The sequence below is a fragment of the Nycticebus coucang genome, chromosome 1 (assembly GCF_027406575.1).
Source record: "Nycticebus coucang isolate mNycCou1 chromosome 1, mNycCou1.pri, whole genome shotgun sequence".
NCBI classification, from domain to species: domain Eukaryota; kingdom Metazoa; phylum Chordata; class Mammalia; order Primates; family Lorisidae; genus Nycticebus; species Nycticebus coucang.
This window is the reverse complement of record NC_069780.1, coordinates 47,923,683-47,945,172: the sequence shown is the minus strand read 5'-3', so window position 1 is coordinate 47,945,172 and position 21,490 is coordinate 47,923,683. Positions and strand designations below refer to the sequence as shown.

The window sequence follows — 21,490 nt, the reverse complement described above, 5'->3', positions numbered from 1 at the left end:
ATAAACAAATTAATACATACGAGATAGTTTCACCTAGTCATTTGATGAAAATACATTGGGGCAATGTTAATTAGAGAGTGATAGAATGTGGAGGACTACTTTTAGACTGGGTGATCAAAGAAAGCTTCTGAGAAGAGGTGAAAATTGAGCTGAGATATGATTGATAAGAAAAAGATTGAGTAATGTGAAGGTTTGAGGGGAAAGAATGTTCCAGGAAGTGCCAAGGATTTGAGACAAATGGAAATTTGATTCATTTAAAGAACAGTAGGAAGACAGTGTGGCTAAATGCACTAACATGGCAGGAGAGGAAGTCAGAGAGGTAGAGCAGAGCCAGCTTGTGTAGGTCCTTCTAAGCCTTGAGAAAGAGTGAATTTTAATATGAGTACAGTAGGAAATCATTGGAAAATTGTGAGTGGGGATCTGACATCTATTTACTAATAACAAAAGAAAACAAAACAAACTACCCTACATGGAGAATGGATGTAGGGGGAAGCAGGTCAAAATTGGAAGCATGGAGATCAGTTAGAAGTTATAGTTATTATACTTTGACTCAATCTATACAGAAACAAATTATGTAACTGAAACATGTATCCCCTATTATTCTGAAATAAAATAATAAGAGAATTTATAGTTATTATAATTTATTCTAGTCTAGGCTAGCATAGTCTAGGCTCCTGGTAACTAGAAATTGAAAGAACACATTTTAGTATAAATTGTGGAAATAGAACAGATAGAATTTGTTAGTGGATTTGATCTATGGGGACTGGGTCTGAGAAAAAGACAGAAATCAGAGATGTAGCTAAGATTTTTGGCCTGAGCAACTAGCTGGTTCTAAGGAGAAGGAGCAATATTGAGGGGGTTTGCCAAAGAGAGGAATAAAGGATTTTGTTTGGAGCATGGAAAGTTTGAGATGCAGATATCTATGTGAAGATGCCAAATTGGATGTATGAGTCTGGAGCTCTGAGGAGAGGCCAAAGTTGGAAAGAGATGTAAACTTTTAGGTCATTGCCACATAGATTATATTTCAAGCCCTGGAAATAGATAAATATGGATGGCAAGAGAAGGGCACCTGTTTTTGCTCAAAGTTGTCCCCCCCATTCTGAGTTGGCATATGTATTTTTTCATTCTTGCTTGGTATATACTTGACTATTACTAGCTTTAATAACTTATCACATATCTTTTTTTAAAGGTATTTTGTGTATTGATAGCTTTGACATCGTGGGTGATGGGGTTAAAGATTTGCTTGTTGGGAGAGATGATGGAATGGTGGAAGTGTATAATTTTGATAATCCAAATGAACCTGTTGTACGATTTGATCAGGTAAGTTCATTAAACAAAGACTATATATACTTATTATTTGTTAAGTTATTATAGAGATGACTGATGGTTTGAGTTTTAATGAGAATATGTTAAAAACTTATGTTTGGTTTAAAATATTGCTGTTATCCGAATCTTCTTTAGATTACTCTTGTGCTTGAGTAAAAGACTGTTGCTTTCAAGCAGAATAATAAATTTTTCGTTATACTTTTAAATATTATTATAAACCTTTAAAGTACTAAATACACATATTTTATCTTTTTAACATATAATAACACATCATAGGAGTAACATTTTATGTTGGGTCATTGCAAAAGTTGTGAGTTACACAAAAATCAAGAATTATAAAATTCATGCAAACAGAAACAAATGAAGGCCTCCCAGCAACACCAATAAGCCGAGCAAGTTGGAACTTGCATTGGTGAATCAGAAAGAGCACTATCAACTGCTTCTCAAAAGTGAAATAATGGACCATAACACAGGCTGTCTCTCAACTTTCATAGTGACCCATGTATATGTTTGGGTAATATAAATGAGATTGTTGTTTTAAAATAATGAGATTTTAAGAATAACCTTTATATTGTTAGGACAGTATTGCAAATATTCTTAAACAGAAATGTTAAAGTAGCAATTTCGCTTCTAGCCACTCAGTTATCAGCTATGTGAGAAGTACTAGATAAAAGTGATTTTAGTTCACAAATTTTAAATGTAAGTAAGCTTATTTGAGCCAAGCTATAAAGTCACACACAGAACCATTCTGGTATAAAATGAATCTTTCATTTTCATGAACTGGTGTTCTCCAATCCAGAGCTTCCCCAGCCTGCCTCATGCAGGAAGCACTGAGGCTGTTTAAAAAAAGAAAAAGTCTACAACTCAGTCTCAACTCTTTTCTTTCTTTTTTTTTTTTTGGTCTTATTTCTCTAATAGTGGCAATCCCAACTTTGTTTAACTGAGAATAGGTTTAGAGCATATGTAAAGTATATTTTATAGATAACAGGGATAAAAAAAAGTTACACAGTTGAACTTATTTTATAGATTTATTTCAAATTTGATCATCTTACTTTGGTGAAAAAAGTCATCTTGCTAATGATGCAAGTAATAGTTTAGGCTTCAAAGGATATAATAATTACTTGTTGATGATCTCCTATTTTTTCTCATCAGCCCTTGAGAAACTTTCTTATTTAAACCCCAAGTCTCCTCTTTGACTTCTATTCTAAACTCCAATAACATCCTAGCAATTACCTGTTCTGCTAGGTCTGGGGAATCCCCTTCCCTTCCAACCCCTATTTCTTTTGTTTGTCTAATGACAGAAGTACTGCTTTTAGGTTATGCTTAAGCTGGGAATATTCTGCCTCATCTTGAATTTACAGTGTTACTTTCCAAGAGTTTAGAGGATCTCTTATCTGACACACTGTGGACTAATTGGTTGGTTAATCAGAAAAGTTAGTTAGGGGGCAAATCATAAAAAAATAAAATATGTATACCTTATATATCGTATTTTAACTTATATATTCATTTATCAATATTTTGAGGAATGACCAAGTTTGTAAGTTTAGTTACATGTTGTTTTCTTACATAAATCATACCAATAATGTATTGTCTAGGATCTCTGATTTTATGGTTCCCTAACTAGTATTTTAAAAATATTAGTTGAGGCTGGGCACGGTGGCTCATGCCTGTAATCCTAGCACTCTGGAAGTCTGAGGCACATGGATTGTTTGTGCTTGGGAATTCAAGACCAGTCTGAGCAAGAGCGAAACACAGTCTCTACTAAAAATAGAAAAACTAGCCAACCACAGTGGTATATACCTGTAGTCCCAGCTACTTGGGAGGCTGAAGCAAGACAGTTGCTCAAACCCAAGAGTTTGAGGTGCTGTGAGCTGTATGCCATGGCACTCTACCAAGGGCGACAGTGAGACTCAGTCTCAAAAGAAAATAAAATAAAAAATAAATAAATAAAATAACAAGAATTATTTGATTTAGATAAATCTACATCTCCAAGATTTTTAAAAAAATATGTTTGGGGTGGCGCCTGTGGCTCAGTGAGTAGGCCACCGGCCCCATATACCAAGGGTGGCAGGTTCGAACCTGGCCCTGGCCAAACTGCAACAAAAAATAGCCGGCCATTGTGGTGGGTGGCTGTAGTCCCAGCTACTTGGGAGGCTGAGGCAAAGAGAATTGCCTGGAGGTTGCTGTCAAAGGTGATGCCACGGCACTCTACCGAGGGTGATAAAGTGAGACTCTGTCTCTTAAAAAAAAAAAAAAGTATTTGGAGTATGTAAGGTAAGTGAATTTTATTAAAATATTGTATTGGCAAAAAAATTACTAGAAATAAACAGTTTTTAAGGTACTTCTAGGTGAAAGAGTAAAAGTTACAATTAATAGTCACCTGAAAAACCACTGGGCAAATGAGAACGTATATGAATCTATTGACTGGGTAAAACATCCTTCAGTAGATGAGGTGGCTTCCAGTGTTTGGCATTTAATAATTTAAACTGAGTTGTCAGATGATACATCATTGAAACATTTTTTTGGTGGTAGATCAGGTGGTTATTTAGGTAGATAATTTGGAAGATGTTTTGAACTTTCCATAACAAACTTTCTTTTATTCTCATCAACATCTTTATGTGACTAAGGTTGATCAGTGCTTATACACAGTTGTGAAAAATAGGAATAGAACTGATATTGAACCTAGTCATAGTCTAGTGATATGTAATATTAATTTGTAATACATGAATAATTTGGAAGGAAATTAAAATTCTCATTCATTTCATGAGACACATTTTCTACAGAATTTTTATTTTTTGATTATTATTTACTAAAACTTATTTGTTTTTACCAATTGCATAATACTAGTATTATAGTATTAGAATTAAAAATTCTAATGCTTAGAGCTTTATGATTACAGAAGATAATTTTTGATTTTTTTTGGTTATAGAGAAGTATTAAAGTATAAAAGTATTTTAAGCATATGAGTATATTAAAAGCATAGGGATAGTAAAATGAAAAGTTCAAGGAGAAAAAGGAACAATGTAAAATAAAATTTCCAACTATTAAAGAAGGATTTGTTTTTCTATTTTTTACCTCAGTGATTTTTTTTTTTTTTTTGTGGAGACAAGAGTCTCACTTTATCCCCCTCTGTAGAGTGCTGTGGCATTACACAGCTCACAGCAACTTCCAACTCCTGGGCTTAGGCGATTCTCTTGCCTCAGCCTCCTGAGTAGCTGGGACTACAGGCGCCCGGCTGTTTTTTTGTTGCAGTTTGGCGGGGCTGGGTTTGAACCTGCCACCCTTGGTATATGAGGCTGGTGCCCTACCCACTGAGCCACAGGTGCTGCCCTACCTGAGTGATTGTATATATAAGTATATTGAGATTCCTCAGGTATGTATGTATGATTGAAAGATGTGACAGTTTGATGGCTGGGCACGGTGGCTCACACCTGTAATCCTAGCAATCTGAGACACCCAGTTTGGAAGATCACTTGAGTTCAGGAATTTGAGATCAGCCTAAGCAATAGTGAGACTCTATCTCTACTAAAAACATAGACAAATTAGCCAGCATCATGGCAGGGGCCTGCAGTCCCAGCTACTCAGGAGGCTGAGGCAGGAGGATTGCTTGAACCCAGGAGTTTAAGGTAGCTATGAGCTAGGCTGATGCCATGGCACTCTAGCTCAGGCAACAGAGTGAGACTTTGGCAATAGTCAATCAATCAATAGAAAAAAAGAAAGAAAGAGAGAGAGAGAAAGAAAGAAAAGAAAGCAAGTGACAATTTTATTTTTAAATGACATTATTTTTAACTTGCATAAATTACTATCTTTATAACTACAATTATGATAAAAAGTCTAGAAGTCAACTTAAATATATATGGGGGATGCACAGTTTTGTTCAAAATTCCTTTAGTGAGTACATGAATGAAAAAAGTTTAAAAAAGAGTTTGAAGATTTCTATTATGTATGATCAACTGGGATACTTGTTAAAAATGCAGATATTTGATCCCACTTGTGACTCCAATTTCATCAGACTTAAAATCAAAGCTTTCTTACTTGAATCTCTCAAGTAATTAGCTCCTGGAGTAACTAAAATAACCTAATTTGCAAGATAGCTCAGAGGTCTCCTACAGGGTGGATGGAGAAAGGAGCATTTTGTTAATTTTGTTAATTGTCTAGTTTAATGCTAGTCACTGCTCTCTCCATTAACCCCTTTAAAATAATGGTTCTGGTCAAGTGGCTCACCCCCATAAACCAGCACTTTGAGAGTATTGCTTGAGACCAGGAGTCTAAGATCATCCTGAGCAACATAGTGAGACTCCATCTATGCAAAAAAATAAAACAAATAATTGTTCTCAGCCTCACCTAATTAGAATTGGCTACCAGAGTTTTTCAAACTGCTAGTCAAAACCAACCATTTGTGGGTTGCCAGTGCATTTTTTAAAAAATAAAATAGATTAGGATGTATCACAGTGTGACACAAACCTTACAAGTTTTGTATGTTGTTATGTTCATATTGTGTATGTTCATGTGTATGTATGCTAGACTGCAGTATGCAATTGATTGCTTGCTTGCCAAATAGCTTGAAAGCCACTGACCTAGAATGCTTGTTAAAAATACAGATTCCTAGTTGACTTACCTAAGTGATTAAGTCAGATAAGCTCGGGAAGTATCACTTAGAAAATAGTTATTATAAACCCTGAACCATCTGAGAAACTTGATTTTTATCCCTTCCCTCCCCTAGTGACAGATTTCCTAAAGGTTCCCTAGAAGCTATTATCTTTATGTATCTAAAAACCTATTTGGAGAAAATACAGAGAGGTGTTCTATAAAATTCAGATAATAAACTAAACTTGCTAGAAGTTTTGCTTATGTAATCTTTAAATGTTTTTTAAAAAAACTTCTTTATATAAATAAATAATTTTTCTCACTACATGATTATTCTATTAGCTGAGTGGTATATACAGATATTCTAGAGTCATTTTGAATATTCTTGCCCAAATTTAAAAACCTTGGCCAGGCATAATAGCTCACATCTATAATCCTTGCACTTTGGGAGGCCAAGGTGAGAGGATCACTTGAGCCCAGGAGTTCAAGACCAGACTGTTTGAAACTGCAGTCAGTCAGGATCTCACCATCTTATTCCATCCTGGGTGATAAAACTAGACTTTGTCTCTAAAGAAAAAAAAACACACTGGAATTTCCAAGATTTTGTCTTTCTAATCTCAGTGTCTGCACATTTTAAGTTTTGAGAAAATATTGGTAGAATGTCTGAAAATAAGTTTCATTCACTTATTATAACATCTGGGAAACTTTTGGTTACTAATGAATTGTTTGGTCTTAAATTTTTCTAGACGTTGTCTGAAAGTGTCACATCTCTCCAGGGTGGTTGTGTAGGGAAAGATGGCTATGATGAAATTGTGGTGTCCACATACTCAGGTAAAGTAAATGAGAATAGGTAGTTGAAGAAAGAGTCAATAACAAAAAATTTTAACTTTAATAAATTGCTTTTGATGACATTTTTGAACAAAAATATTACAGAAGTCTCCTCTTATCCGTAGGGGATATGTTTTAAGACCCCCATTGGATGCCTGAAACCTCAGTACTGAACCCTATATGTACTGTTTTTCCTATGCTTACATACCTATGTACAAAAGTGATTTATAAATTAGGCACAGTAACATAACTAATAATAAAATAGAACAATTATAACAATATGCCAACATCACTACTCTTGTGCTCTGGGGTCCTTATAAAGTAAAATAAAGGTTACTTAACACAAGGATTGCATGCCACAGCAGTTGGTCTGCTAACCAAGATGCCTTCTAAGTGACTGAGGAGCAGGTAGTATTTATAGTGGGGGATACACTGAACAAAGGGATGATTCATTTCCAGGGCAGAATGAAGCCATATGGCTTTCATCATGCTACTCAGAGTGGCATGCAGTTTAAAACATAGATAACTTCTGGAATTTTCATTTAATATTTTCATACTGACATTGACTAAGAACTGAAACCATGGAAAGTAAAGCCATGGTTAAGGGAATACTACTACTGTATTGGTAAATCATTATTACAGCATTAAAAATTTAATTGGTTAAAAAATAAGGAAGGAGAGTAAAGCTTGTTGATTTATAAAATTGATAAAACTTAAAAAATATTTTTAAGTAATCCTACCACTCTGGGAAGCCAAGGTGGGTGGATTGCCTAAACTTATGAGTTTGAGACCAGCCTAAGCCAGAGCGAGAACCCGTCTCTAAAAAAACCGGGCGTTGTGGCGGGCGCCTGTAGTCCTAGCTACTTGGAAGGCTGAGGCAAGAGAATCGCTTGAGCCCAAGAGTTTGAGGTTGCTGTGAGCTGTGACTCCATGGCACTCTACTGAGGACAGCAAAGTGAGACTCTGTCTCAAAAAAATATGTGTATATATTTTTAAGAATGCTTATTATGTCTCTACAACTTTCAAGTATTAAATGATATTCTTGGTTTAAGAAGTATTGAAATTTAGTATATGTTTTGAACTATGTAAAAACTTGCTTTTGAGTAGATAGTTTTTGCATTTTCACACTAGTCCTGTATGAGTTTAAATTTACACAAAAGTAATTTTTGAAAGACCATTCATATTTTTCGACTGTTTTTGAATTTGTTAGAATGTGTCGACTTACTCCATTCTTGAGAACTCAATTGTTAAGAAATGAAAGACTCCTACAGTCATAGTATGCAAGCCAAAAAAAAAAAATGGTATTAAAAAATGCTTAAGTAGGGCAGCGCCTGTGGCTCAGTGAGTAGGGCGCTGGCCCCATATACTGAGGGTGGCGGGTTCAAACCCGGCCCCGGCCAAACTGCAACAAAAAAATGGCTGGGCGTTGTGGTGGCCGCCTGTAGTCCCAGCTGCTCGGGAGGCTGAGGCAGGAGAATTGCGTAGGCCCAAGAGCTGGAGGTTGCTGTGAGTCCTGTGACGTCATGGCACTCTACTGAAGGTGGTAAAGTGAGACTCTGTCTTTAAAAAAAAAAAAAAAGTAATTAAGTAATTTACTTAATTTGCTTAAGTAATTTACTTTTGTTTTCTTTTTTAGGACAAATTCTTACTCTAGATTAAGTAATTTCTTTATGGTTTGAATGTTTTTCAGCTTGATTTTATGTTTTGTTTCATTTTTTAAAAAAAGTCCTAGATCTAAGTTAGGTTGCTGTTAGTGGATATGGATATTCAGGTTTCTGCTCTATGGTGTATAATATATCTCTTTTAATACTGACACTACCAAATGGTGCATGATTGCAATTCATCTTTACAGGCTGGATTACAGGTCTGACAACAGAGCCCATTCATAAGGAAAGTGGACCAGGAGAAGAACTAAAAATTAATAAGGAGATGCAAAATAAAATTTCTTCTTTACGGTAACATTGAGTTTTGTTTGCTTTTCCCCCATCTCATGAAGTATGTGGTTGTTGCTTTTTATTATTATTATTATTTTTTTTTTTGTGTGTGTGTGTGTGTAGAGACAGAGTCTCACTTTATGGCCCTCCGTAGAGTGCCGTGGCCTCACACAGCTCACAGCAACCTCCAACTCCTGGGCTTAAGCAATTCTCTTGCCTCAGCCTCCCGAGCAGCTGGGACTACAGGCGCCCGCCACAACGCCCGGCTATTTTTTTTTTTGGTTGCAGTTTGGCCGGGGCCGGGTTTGAACCCGCCACCCTCAGCATATGGTGCCGGCGCCTTACCGACTGAGCCACAGGCGCTGCCCTGCTTTTTATTATTTACAGATGCAGTATATCTTATTTGAAGGAATGATATAACTAGTTTATCACTTTTTAAAATGAAAGTTTATATGTGGGTTTGAGAAAATTAGCAGGAAGTGCTGGTTAATATTTTGGAGTTAAAAATATACTTTTTGTATGTTTTATTCTATATTGATGTTCTCTTTGATCAAGAATTATTTATTTTTTTCATTTTAGTCATAGATAGTTGTGTTTGTTTTTGTTTTGTCACAGACATTAGGAAACCAACACAAGATGGCTGTGTTTCTCATTCACTGAAATATTCCCATTCCTGTGGACACTCTGAGCCTGTATTGTTGGCTTATAATTTTCTTTTTTTTTTTTTATTGTTGGGGATTCATTGAGGGTTGGCTTATAATTTTCTTACTGCAACTGAGTAATGGTTGACTTTCTTAGACTCAGAGATTGCTTTTATGGCTTCAATTTGACATATCCTGTGAAAAGGGACTCGAAACTTATAAATTGCTTCATACAATGAAGAAGTGGGAGTTGGTGAAATTTTTAATGACGACTTTTCCCCTTTCAACCTTTGCTAAGCTCTTGTGTAAATGAAAGCTGATTTTTTCTTGGTGGTATTTGAAGGCTACAGTAACTTTTAAGGCAGAAAATACCACAGGTACAGTAGCACAAGGCAGTTCACTGAAGCCACCAGGAGAGCAGAGGGATTGTGTGAGATTCTTAGGTGTTGCCTTAAGAATGAAGAAAAATGAAACAAAACAAAAAAATCCCCCCCTTTTTTATTTTTAGAGACAGAGTCTCACTTTGTCACCCTCAGTAGAGTGCTGTGGCATCACAACTCACAGCAACCTCTAGCTCTTGGGCTTAGGTGATTCTCTTGCCTCAGCCTCCCAAGCAGCTGGGACTACAGGTGCTCGCCATAATGCCTGGCTATTTTTTAATTGCAGTTTGGCTGGGGCTGGGTTTGAACCCCACCACCTTTGGTATATGGGGATGGTGTCCTACCCACTGAGCCACAGGTGCCACCCCTATAACAAATCCTTTTAATAAAGGGATTTGTTCTGTGAATGAAGTTTGGGTTCAGTTGAGGACCCACACTTGGGAATCTGGAGGACCACATGTGACCTTGAGGCCATAGACTCCCCACCCCAATACCTTTTATGTATAATAAAGTCTACCCCTCCCAATTCCACTGGAATGTAAGCTTTCTGAGAAGCTTTGTCTGTTCTGTACATTCAGTACTTGGAATAGTGCTTGGTAATGTTAAATAAAAGTAAGTATGTAAAAGCAATAAATATTTCTTGAATGAATGAAGTTTGTTGATTGCACAAATCCCTTTCAATCTTTCTCCAGACTTCTCCCTAAATTGGGGCTTGCTGAGCTTCATGTTGAGCTATCCCACTTACTGGTAACTTCATTTGCATGTGGCTTTTTCCCCTACGCAAAGTTCCTCTAAGCAAAGCAGTCAAATTTCAGCAGAATCTTCTCCAACACTTAGTAGACCTTAAATTAAGCTGTACCACTGGCTCATGATCATCCTTGTGATCCCCAAAACATTAAAATTCTTCAGCATCCTCCTTATTTTTGTCACCTCTCCTTAATGTCTTATTGAAAGGTACATATTCACTGGTGTTATACGTTTTGTTTCTTCTCATTAAGTCTAATATGTTCTTCTGCCATATTAGTTCCTCTTTCTTTAATAGTTTGTACCATATGCAACTGCAGCTAGATTCCTCTTGTATTAGAACTTATAATTTTCACCAGACATGTAGATACCTGTAGTTCTACCCACTCTGGAGGCTGAGACAGGAGGATCGCTTGAACCCAGGAGTTTAAGGTTGCTCTGAGCTAGGCTGAGGCCATGGCACTCTAGCCTGAGCAACAGAGTGAGACTCTGTCTCAAAAAATAAAAATTAAAAAAAGAAAAATGATTATTTGCAACCTGCCTTAATATTTAAATTCTTGAGTCATTTTGCTGGTATGGGACTGAGAAAATGTTTTAATTTGGGGATTAAGGATAAATAATGTAGAATCATTTGGTCAGTCATAGAAACAAAAATTTTGTTCCTATTGGTGTCATAGTTCTAGTTCAACAAATAAAATCCATTTTGCAAAAGCAAATGTCTCAAATTTTTGTAAATATTCAAAAGATCTCAACTATTTCTACTTCTAGGTGACAAAATTTTGTATATTTTCCATCTAGGAGTGAATTGGAACATCTGCAGTATAAGGTGTTGCAGGAAAGAGAGAACTATCAACAGTGTTCTCAATCAAGCAAAGCAAAATCAACAGTACCTTCATTTAGTGTAAATGACAAATTTACATTAAATAAAGATGATGCCAGCTACAGCCTTATCTTAGAAGTGCAGACTGCAATAGATAATGTTTTAATACAGGTAAGCAAAATGTCTTCTTTCTTAGTTAAGTGATTGGATCTGTTTTGAAAACCAATCATAAACACAAACTTTTTAGTTTGAGATAGTAATTTTGAATGTTTATGGCTTTCTAGTCTTCTGTTAGATAATCAGTTTGCTCATAATTTATTAGAATTATGTCTTTACTTTTATTTATCATATACTTAATAAACAAACAAAAGATGGACATAATTTTCAGGAAGAGATAGAAAGGACAGTAAGGATTTTCTTCTTCGGCTGCCCTCTGGGTAAATCTTAATAGAGATGTGCCTTATAAAACTACTGTATTTAATGCCTTTATTAGAACTTTTTTTAAAAGCCCCAAACACTAAAATGAGTACAAGTTGCTCATTAACCTGATAGTTTCTAGGTAGTTCAATAGGCATAATAGATAATCCCAGAGGGATTTAGAGATAATAATGTACAACTTCATTTATTAATATACATATATATATTTACTTATTTAAATCAGAAGATATTGAGGAAATAGAAAAGGATGATAGAATGAAAGATAGTAAACCTATCACAAAGTGAGAAAGTAATAAGTTAGAGGAAGAAAACAGGTTTAAAAGATGTTATTGAGAGGTCAGATTATTATTAAATAATTAAAACTTTAAAGGCAGAAAATTCTCTTAAGGAGTGCTAGCTCATCAGCTGTTGCATTGAACAACCCTAGGAGTGCCATTCATACATAGCATGGTGCAATGCCTCTGTCCTAGAAACTGCTCCAGAGGAGCAATAGTTATCTTCTTTCTGTGTTACAGATGAAATTAAAACTGATAAAAATGAACTGATATAATCAGAATGGTTATATGATTATTTACAGCTCATGATAACATTTTTAGCACTAACAGAAATAGGTAAGGAAGTTGTATTTTAAGATGATAGTTTATGATTTCTGATATTCTGAATTAGAAAAAAATAGGTGATTGTAAAATAACCTTTATTATATTTATTTTCTAAAAGTATGTACTATCAAGTATAAGTTTAAAGAGAACTCTCAAATTTAAAGATGAACATAAACTAAAATAAAGAGAATCCTTAGAGAAAACATAATTGTGAACATTTTTAGGTTTTCAGTGTGAACCTTTTTTCTTTTTTTTGTATTGACTGTAGAGTGATGTTCCAATAGATTTACTAGATGTGGAGAAAAATTCTGCTGTTGTTAGCTTTAGCAGTTGTGATTCTGAGGTGAGTAAAAAGTATCCTTCACAAGTTTTTATTTCTACTATGCCATTTGATTACAGCTACAAGGGCGGCACTTGTGGCTTAGTGGGTAGGGTGCTAGCCACATACACAGGGGGCTGACGGATTCGAACCCAGCCCAGGGCAGCCAAACAACATGATAACTGCAATAAAAAAATAGCTGGGCATTGTGGCAGGTGCCTGTAATCCCACCACTTGGGAGGCTGAGGCAAAGTGTATAAATGGTAGCAGCTTTTGATGTTTCTTTTTCTTTTTTTTTTTTTTTTTGATGTTTCTTTTTCAATCATTTCTTACATATTCTTTCCCGTAAAATCTGTTTCTATTCTCTTTGCTTGTCCTTAGATAATCCAGAAACCAGGGTGTTGTCCTAGATTCCTTCTTTTCTCTGATCTGTTGTAGGTTTATATCTTATAAAATAAGAGATATAAATACCAGAAGTGTTCAGATTTTGAATTTTCTTGGATTTTGGAATATTTGCATTATACTTCCTGACCTAGCATCTCAGATTCAAAAATTTGAAATCTGAAATAGTCCAGTGAGCATTTTCTTTGAGTGTCATGGTGGTACTCAGGAAGTTTCGGATTTTGGAGCATTTCAGATTTTGGAGTTTCGAAATTAGAACACTCAATCTAGTTAATCACTAGTTGCTGTTAGTTCTACCTCCATGACTGTCATATCTCTACTCAGCTTCATTTCTATATCTTATTCCAACCCCTCATCATCTCTTGCTTGAACATAACTCTGTCAGCTTCTTTGGGTCTAGGCTATGTTGTACATTGGCTACCAGAGAGGTCTTCCTAAAATACAAGTATCATGGTATCATTTCTTTCCTAAAACCTTTTTAAATATTCCTTATTTCCTGGTGAATATAAGTCTAGAGTCCTTACTGTGGCATAGAAAACTTTCCATGATTTAGCTCATGATTATATTTCTAACTTCTGTTACCAGCTGCTACCTCCCCTCCCATGCACATTATTTCTGTCAAACTGAGGTTCTTAAAATTTCTGGAAGATGCTACATAGTTTCACACATCCTAGCATTGGAACATGATCTATTCCTTCCTCCGCTCTTCCTGGTCTGCCCCACTTTTTCTGGGCTTGTTGAATGTGTGCTTAACCTTCATTCAGTAGACATTTACTGAGCACTTTCTATGTGCAAAATGCCTGTGATGAGATCACGTCAGTGCTTTTGGACATGCTTACTGTATCACTTCCTTGTTGCTTAGTACAAGGAGGTAAGAAGTCTCACTCCTGAAGAGAAGTTAGGGCAAAGATAAGGTCTCCTTCTTCATTGGAGAAGGCAAGCCAGAGCAGGAGATGGTGACTAGAGTTGGTGGGTAGTTATATATGTGTGTATGTGTATGTGTATGTGTGTGTGTGTATGTATATATACACATTCTTTTTTTTTTTTTTTTTTGTAGAGACAGAGTCTCACTTTATGGCCCTCGGTAGAGTGCCGTGGCCTCACACAGCTCACAGCAACCTCCAACTCCTGGGCTTAAGCGATTCTCTTGCCTCAGCCTCCCGAGTAGCTGGGACTACAGGCGCCTGCCACAACGCCCGGCTATTTTTTTTTTTTGTTGCAGTTTGGCCAGGGCTGGGTTTGAACCCTCCACCCTCTGGCATATTGGGCCGGTGCCCTACTCACTGAGCCACAGGCGCCGCCCTGCATTCTTTTTTTTTTTTAACAAAGAAGGAAAAAAGAGTAAAGAAAAAGGTTGGTAGTTATATGAGGGAAAAATTTCTGATAAAATTTTATAGTGAACATTTTCTTTCTTTCTTTCTTTTTTTTTTTTTTGAGACAGAGTCTCAAGCTATTGCCCTGGGTAGAGTGCTGTGTCGTCACAGCTCACAGCAACCTCAAACTCTTGGGCTTAAGTGATTCTCTTGCCTCAGCCTTCCAAGTAGCTGGGATTACAGGCGCCCACTACAATGCCCAGCTATTTTTTTTTTTTTGGTTGTAATTGTCATTGTTTGAAAGGTCCTGGCTGGATTCAAACCTGCCAGCTCCAGTGTATGTGGCTGGCGCTCTAGCCACTGAGCTACAAGTGCCACGCTGTAAACATTTCATTTTCAGTAAGAGATTTTATAGAGCCAGGAATAATGGGTCATGCCTGTAATCCTAGCACTGTGGGAAGCCAAGGCAGGAAGATTGCTTGCAGTCAGTACCAGCCTAAGCAAGAGTGAGACCTTGTGTATACTAAAAATAGAGAAAAATCAGCTGGTTGTGGTGGCATATGCTTATAGACCCAGCTACTAGGGAGGCTGAGGCAGGAGGATTGCTTGAGCTCTAGACTTAAAGGTTGCTGTGAGCTAAGTTGATGCCATGGTACTCGAACCTAGGTGACAGAGTGAGAATCTGTCTCAAAAAAAAAAAAAGAAAGATTTTATAACTGTTGTATTATGTTACCTATATATGGTTTGCCACCCCTGTTTGAGGAAAAAAAAAAAAAACATAAAAGATTAAGACCTGGCGGAGCCTGTGTTCAGTGGGTAGGGCGCCAGCCCCATATACTGAGGGTGGCGGGTTCAAACCCAGCCCTGGCCAAACTGCAACAAAAAAATAGCTGGTCATTGTAGTGAGCACCTTTAGTCACAGCTACTCGGGAGGCTGAGGCAAGAGAATCGCCTAAGCCTAGGAGTTGGAGGTTGCTGTGAGCTGTGTGACACCACGGCACTCTACTAAGGGTGATAAAGTGAGACTCTGTCTCTTAAAAAAAAAAAAGGATTAGGACCTACCTTTTAACGAACATTTAAAAAAATCAAATTAAAATTAACTTAAAATCTATGATTCCTAAGTTACTATGAAAGATTAGCCTGTTTTACTTACATTACTGCAGGATTCTTTGAAATGAGTATTTTATACTAATTTAAAAATCTGTATTTTAGGATGATGGTTTTTTACAGAAAAATTGATTATGGAAATTTCAAATGTACTTCAAAGTATAAAAGCTAGTATAATAACCTCCATGTACCTATCACTAATTTCCCACATAGCACGGGTCTTATTTTGTGGTCTTTACTTTCTCCTTCTGCTAACCTAGTCCCAGACATACCATTTTATTTAATTTATTGTTTCATGTGTAAATACTTGATTACATAACATTTAAAGATTTTTTTTTTAATTATTTATTTTTGAGACAGGTCTTGCTCTATTGCTTGGGGTACAGTGCAGTGGTATCATAGCTCACAGCAACCTCAAACTCCTGGGCTCAAGCAATCCTCCTGGTAGCACAGGCTACCACGCCCAGCTAACTTTTGTATTTTTTTCACTGGTCTCACTGTGTTGCCCTGGCTGGCTTGAAGTGGTCCTCCGACTTCAGCCTCCCAAAGTCTTAGGATTACAGGTGTGAGCTAATGTATACAGCCTTACTTACTTTTAAGTTTTTATTTTTGTTTATTTATTTGTTAGAGACTGGGTCTTGCTCTGTTGTTGCCTAGGCTGGAGTGCAATGGTACAGTCTTAGCTCACTGTAGCCTCAAACTTCTAGGCTCAAGGGATCTTTTCCTTTAGCCTCTTGAGTTGCTAGAACAATAGGCATGCACCACCATGTCTAGCTAATTTAAAACATGTTTTTGGCTGGGCAGGGTGACTCACGCCTGTAATCCTAGCACTCTGGGAGGCCGAGGTGGGTGGCTTACATGAGCTCAACCATTCACAACCAGCCTGAGCAAAAATGAGACCCCATCTCTACTAAAAATAGAAAAACTGGGGCAAGAGGATCGGTTGAGCCCCAGTTGGAGATTGCTGTTAGCTATGACACCACAGCACCAGGGCAACAGCTTAAGACTGTCTCAAAACAAACAAACAAACAAAAAAACATATATATATATATATATATATGTTTTTGTAGAGACAAGGTTTGGATATGTTGCCAAGCTTTGTCTTAAAATTTTGGCCTCAAGCAATGATCTGGCCTGGGACTCCCAAAGTGCTGAGATTATAGGCGTGAGCCATCCCACCACACCCAGTAAACATTTGTTTTTAGTTTTTAATCACATGAGTATTTCCTTTTTTTTTTTTTTTTTTTTTGGCCTTTTTAATGATTATGGGTACATAATAGTCAATAGTCCTATATCTTTATAGGGTACGTGTGATATTTTAATACAGGCATATAATGTGAATTGATCAAATCAGGGTAATTGGGGTAGCCATCACCTCAGGCATTTAACATTTTTTGTGTTATATATTACTTTTAAATTGATCAGTCCTCTCTGTTTATTGAGTTTAAATGATTTGCAATCAAAATGTTTGTGGCTCAAAGGAGTAGGGCACCAGGCCCATATGCTGGAGGTGGTGGGTTCAAGCCCAGCCTCAGCCAAAAACTGCAAAAAAACAAAAAACAAAAAACAAAATGTTTTGAGTTTTCTTTTTGACATTAGCATCCTTATTTCTTTGGTTATTTATTAAAAATAGGGGAACAGAAGTACATGAAAATTGCATATAAAATATTTCATACACCTAGATACATTTTCCTATTTTTAGTAGTTTGAAAGTAAGTTCAAGAAGTCATAAAATTTCAAGGCACTTCTCTAATTCAATTCATCAAACATGTATTAAGTGGCTACAGTATGCTACACACGGTGCTGTTTGTTGGGAATACAGAGATGAGGTATGTCTCTTTTCTCTACCAGCATTTGTGAAAATGTAAGAGATTCGGCATCAAACATTAATGTACATGCCTTTATAATACAGACATTTGGTGTTTGTATTGTCAGTAGGATTTTAGAACTCTTAATGTTTAAAACTGTTATTGTAGAGACCCAAGAAGGAAGGAGCATGAGCTTTGGAGTCTTAAAGATATGAATTTGAATTCTAGTTTCATCACTTACTAGCTTTGGGGAAACTATTTTTTCCTAAATAAACTTTTATTCCCTGATAAACTAATTCATCTTTTTAAACTTACTTTTAGTGTGTGTTTCTAGGAATAAGTGAGAAAATAGTCAAACAGCACTGAGCACCAATGATAGGTACTCAAGTAAATGGTAACTATTATTATTACTGATGCTGTTTTTCTTGTTAAAAACAAAGATTCATTCTTTTCCTCAATTTTGAATTCTTCCCAGACAAATGACAACTTTCTTCTCGCCACTTACCGGTGCCAGGCAAATACCACTAGGCTGGAACTCAAGGTAAAAATGTTACAGTTACCTTTTCTTGAATTTTTGAATGCTTTTTCCCCCTTACTATACTATACATCTTACAACATATTATTATTATCTTTTTTTTTTTTCTTTTTTTGAGACAAGAGTCTCACTTTGTCACCCTTGGTAGAGTGCCATAGCATCACAACTCACAGCAACCTGAAACTCTTGGGATTAAGCGATTTCTCTTGCCTCAGCCTCCCAAGTAGCTAGGACTACAGGTGCCCGTCACAATGCCCGGCTATGTTTTTGTTGCAGTTGTCATTGTTATTTAGCTGGCCTGGGCTGCGTTTGAACCCGCCAGCCTGGATATAAGTGGCTGGCACCATAACCATGGTGCTAAGCCCTTACAATATATTATTTCTTTGCTTTGAGTTTCTTCCTGAAATGAGTTATTTTGGAATAATGACTGTTCAGTGACTAGGTAGGTTTTAATTTAGCCCCATTTAGCATTCAATTACCTTCTCTAAAATTATTGATCTTAAACTTTCTCCTAACTGGAATTCTTTTTTCTTATTTTTTATTATGGCAAGTTTCAAACATATGTAAAAGTAATGGATTCCTATTTATTTATTACCTAGCCTCAGCAATGAATGAGCTCATGACAATCTTATTTATATTGTCTCTTACTGCCCCAAATCATTATTTTATTGTTACTTTTATTTATTTATTTGTTTTTTTGAGACAGAGTTTCACTTTGTTGCCTTCAATAGAGTCCCCTCACGTCATAGATCACAGCAACCTCAAACTCTTGGGCTCAAGTGATTCTCTTGTCTCAGCCTCCCAAGTAGCTGGGACTGTAGGGGTCTGCCACAATGCCTGGCTATTTTTAGAGATGGGGGTCTCACTCTTGCTCAGGCTTGTCTCAAACCTGTGAGCTCAGATAGTCCGCCTGCCTTGGCCTCTCAGAGTGCTAGGATTACAGGTGTGAGCCACTGCACCTGGCCTACTGCCCAATATTATTTTGAAGCAAATATAAAATATTTAGGATTTAAATTTTAGATGTTTTAGTATATATGTCTTTTTTTTTTAAAGATAACTACAATACTATTATCACACCTAAGAAAAATTTACAAGAATTCCTTAATATTAAGAAGAATTCCTAAATATCAAATATTTAGCATCCAGATTCCACTGATTTTTATTTTTAAAAATTGATCCAATCCTCATCCAAATAAACTAGTTAGTAAGTATCTGGGCATTCACCCTGTATTTTCCTAACTGTCTACATTTTGCTTATTGTACTCCAGCAATGTCATTTATTAACATCTGTTCTACAGAAAACCTTTTAAAATCTTCTTTAGCAATTTAATAACATCATCATTTTTATAATTAAATACTGAATGTAGCACACAAATCTATTTAGTTATTTGTAGTGTGAGATTTAAAAAATTTTTTATACACCTATGATTTAAAATTAAGGACTGTATCTCTTCTGGTGTTGCTGATGTTTTGAAATTCAGACTATTTTTTGTTGTTGTTCAAGAGAGATGCTGTTATACAGTAATTTTTTTTTTTTTTTTTTTTTTTGTAGAGACAGAGTCTCACTTTATGGCCCTCGGTAGAGTGCCGTGGCCTCATACAGCTCACAGCAACCTCCAACTCCTGGGCCCAAGCGATTCTCTTGCCTCAGCCTCCCGAGTGGCTGGGACTACAGGCGCCCGCCACAACGCCCGGCTATTTTTTTGGTTGCAGTTTGGCCGGGGCTGGGCTTGAACCCGCCACCCTCGGCATATGGGGCCGGCGCCCTACCGACTGAGCCACAGGCGCCACCCGTTATACAGTAATTTTTTTCACATTTGATTAAGGAAGTTCCAGTTAAATGCAATTTTTTTCCCTAAATGATTCATTTTTGTCTGTATGAGTTTCCTGTGATATATTTTGAAAGGAAAATTGAAAATGGGATAAATTTATTTCTAAAAGAATATGTTTAAGTATACTTTAAAAGTCATCTAATTAATTTGAAATGATATATCTTTCAGAATGTTTGTGCCAATAAATTGGAAAATGGGTTCTAAAGCATTTTTTAAAAGCAATGTTCTGTTTTTATTTTTATTTTTCTTATTTATTTATTTATTTTTGAGACAGTTTCACTTTATCACCCTCGGTAGAGTGCTGTGGTTTCACAGCTTACAGCAACCTCCAACTCCTGGGCTTAGGCGATTCTCTTGCCTCAGCCTCCCGAGTAGCTGAGACTACAGGCACCCGCCACAGTGTCCAGCTATTTTTTTGTTGCAATTTGGTTGGGGCTGGGTTTGAACCCACCACCCTCGGTATATGTGGCTGGGCACTCTACCCACTGAGCCACAGGTGCTGCCCAATGTTCTGTTTTTAATTGGATACAATAATGTTAAAGTCCAGAAAAAAAAATAAATGCCTGAAAAGAGCCAAGAAAAATTATGAAAAGGTCCCAATACAGTATTCCTGAAAAAAGAAAAATAAATTATGAAAAGGAAGAAAAGTAAGGTGGAACTTGCTTTGCCATATAACAAAACATTCTATAAAATGATCATAATAAAAATAATTGGGGGGGAGGGTGTTTCCAAGCCTAAATAAATAGGCCATGCAACAGAATAGAGTCTAGAAATAGATACTAGCATATATTTATGGAAATTTAATGTATGACTCTTCTATTTGGAGGAAAAAATCTCTCTTTTCTTGAAAGCTACTGCTTCTGTTTACAAACTGGTGTCACAACTGGCATTCATCTGGAAGAAATTTAAGTGGATTCTTATGTCATACATAAATTCACATGAATAAGTTATTTAAAAAGAAAAAACTTTGTCTTCCAGATAATAGGTAATTATCAGTAAAATATAAAGACAGCCTATAAAATTGTTATAATAAAGACCACTAATTATGGGAAATAGGCCACAGATATAGATAGATAATTCACAGAAGAGGGAATCAAAATAACAAAAAAAGTTCTATCCCATTATTAGCTGGGGAAATTAAAATTAAAATTAAAAAAAGCAATTTCTGCTTATCAAACATTGGCAAAATATGTTATTTTTGCCACATCTTTTAGAGCAATATCTCTAGGTGACATGAATGACTGTCACTTATACCTGGTGGAAAGATAAATTGTTATAACTACTTTTAAAAATGGTTAATAGCCAAAGCACTCAAGCTAGACCTCCCATTTGATCCTGCAATCCCATTACTGGGCATCTACCCAGAAGGAAAGAAATCCTTTTATCATAAGGACACTTGTACTAGACTGTTTATTGCAGCTCAATTTACAATCGCCAAAATGTGGAAACAGCCTAAATGCCCACCAACCCAGGAATGGATTAACAAGCTGTGGTATATGTATACCATGGAATACTATTCGGCCATTAAAAAAAATGGAGACTTTACATCCTTCGTATTAACCTGGATGGAAGTGGAAGACATTATTCTCAGTAAAGCATCTCAAGAATGGAGAAGCATGAATCCTATGTACTCAATTTTGATATGAGGACAATTAATGACAATTATGGTTATGAGGGGGAAACAGAAAGAGAGAAGGAGGGAGGTGGGTGGGGCCTTGGTGTGTGTCACACTTTATGGGGGCAAGACATGATTGCAAGAGGGACTTTACCTAACAATTGCAATCAGTGTAACCTGGCTTATTGTACCCTCAATGAATCCCCAACAATAAGAAAAAAAAAAAAATGGTTAATAGCCTCATTTGAGAAAATTTATATAA

General features: G+C 36.3%; 1 protein-coding gene across 2 annotated transcripts in view; it reads left to right on the top strand.

The window, feature by feature from the left end:
* Nucleotides 1-21,490, top strand: part of BBS7 (Bardet-Biedl syndrome 7) — a 56,724-nt gene that overhangs the window by 22,977 nt on the left and 12,257 nt on the right. For both annotated transcript variants that reach the window (XR_008376485.1, XM_053573757.1), the window contains exons 8-13: nt 1,190-1,320; nt 6,660-6,744; nt 8,594-8,696; nt 11,239-11,431; nt 12,566-12,640; nt 17,722-17,787. Coding sequence is in view for 1 of the 2 variants with exons in the window: in XM_053573757.1 (XP_053429732.1) it covers nt 1,190-1,320; nt 6,660-6,744; nt 8,594-8,696; nt 11,239-11,431; nt 12,566-12,640; nt 17,722-17,787 (653 nt within the window). In the remaining variant the exon portion in view is untranslated. The remainder of the gene's footprint in view (nt 1-1,189; nt 1,321-6,659; nt 6,745-8,593; nt 8,697-11,238; nt 11,432-12,565; nt 12,641-17,721; nt 17,788-21,490) is intronic.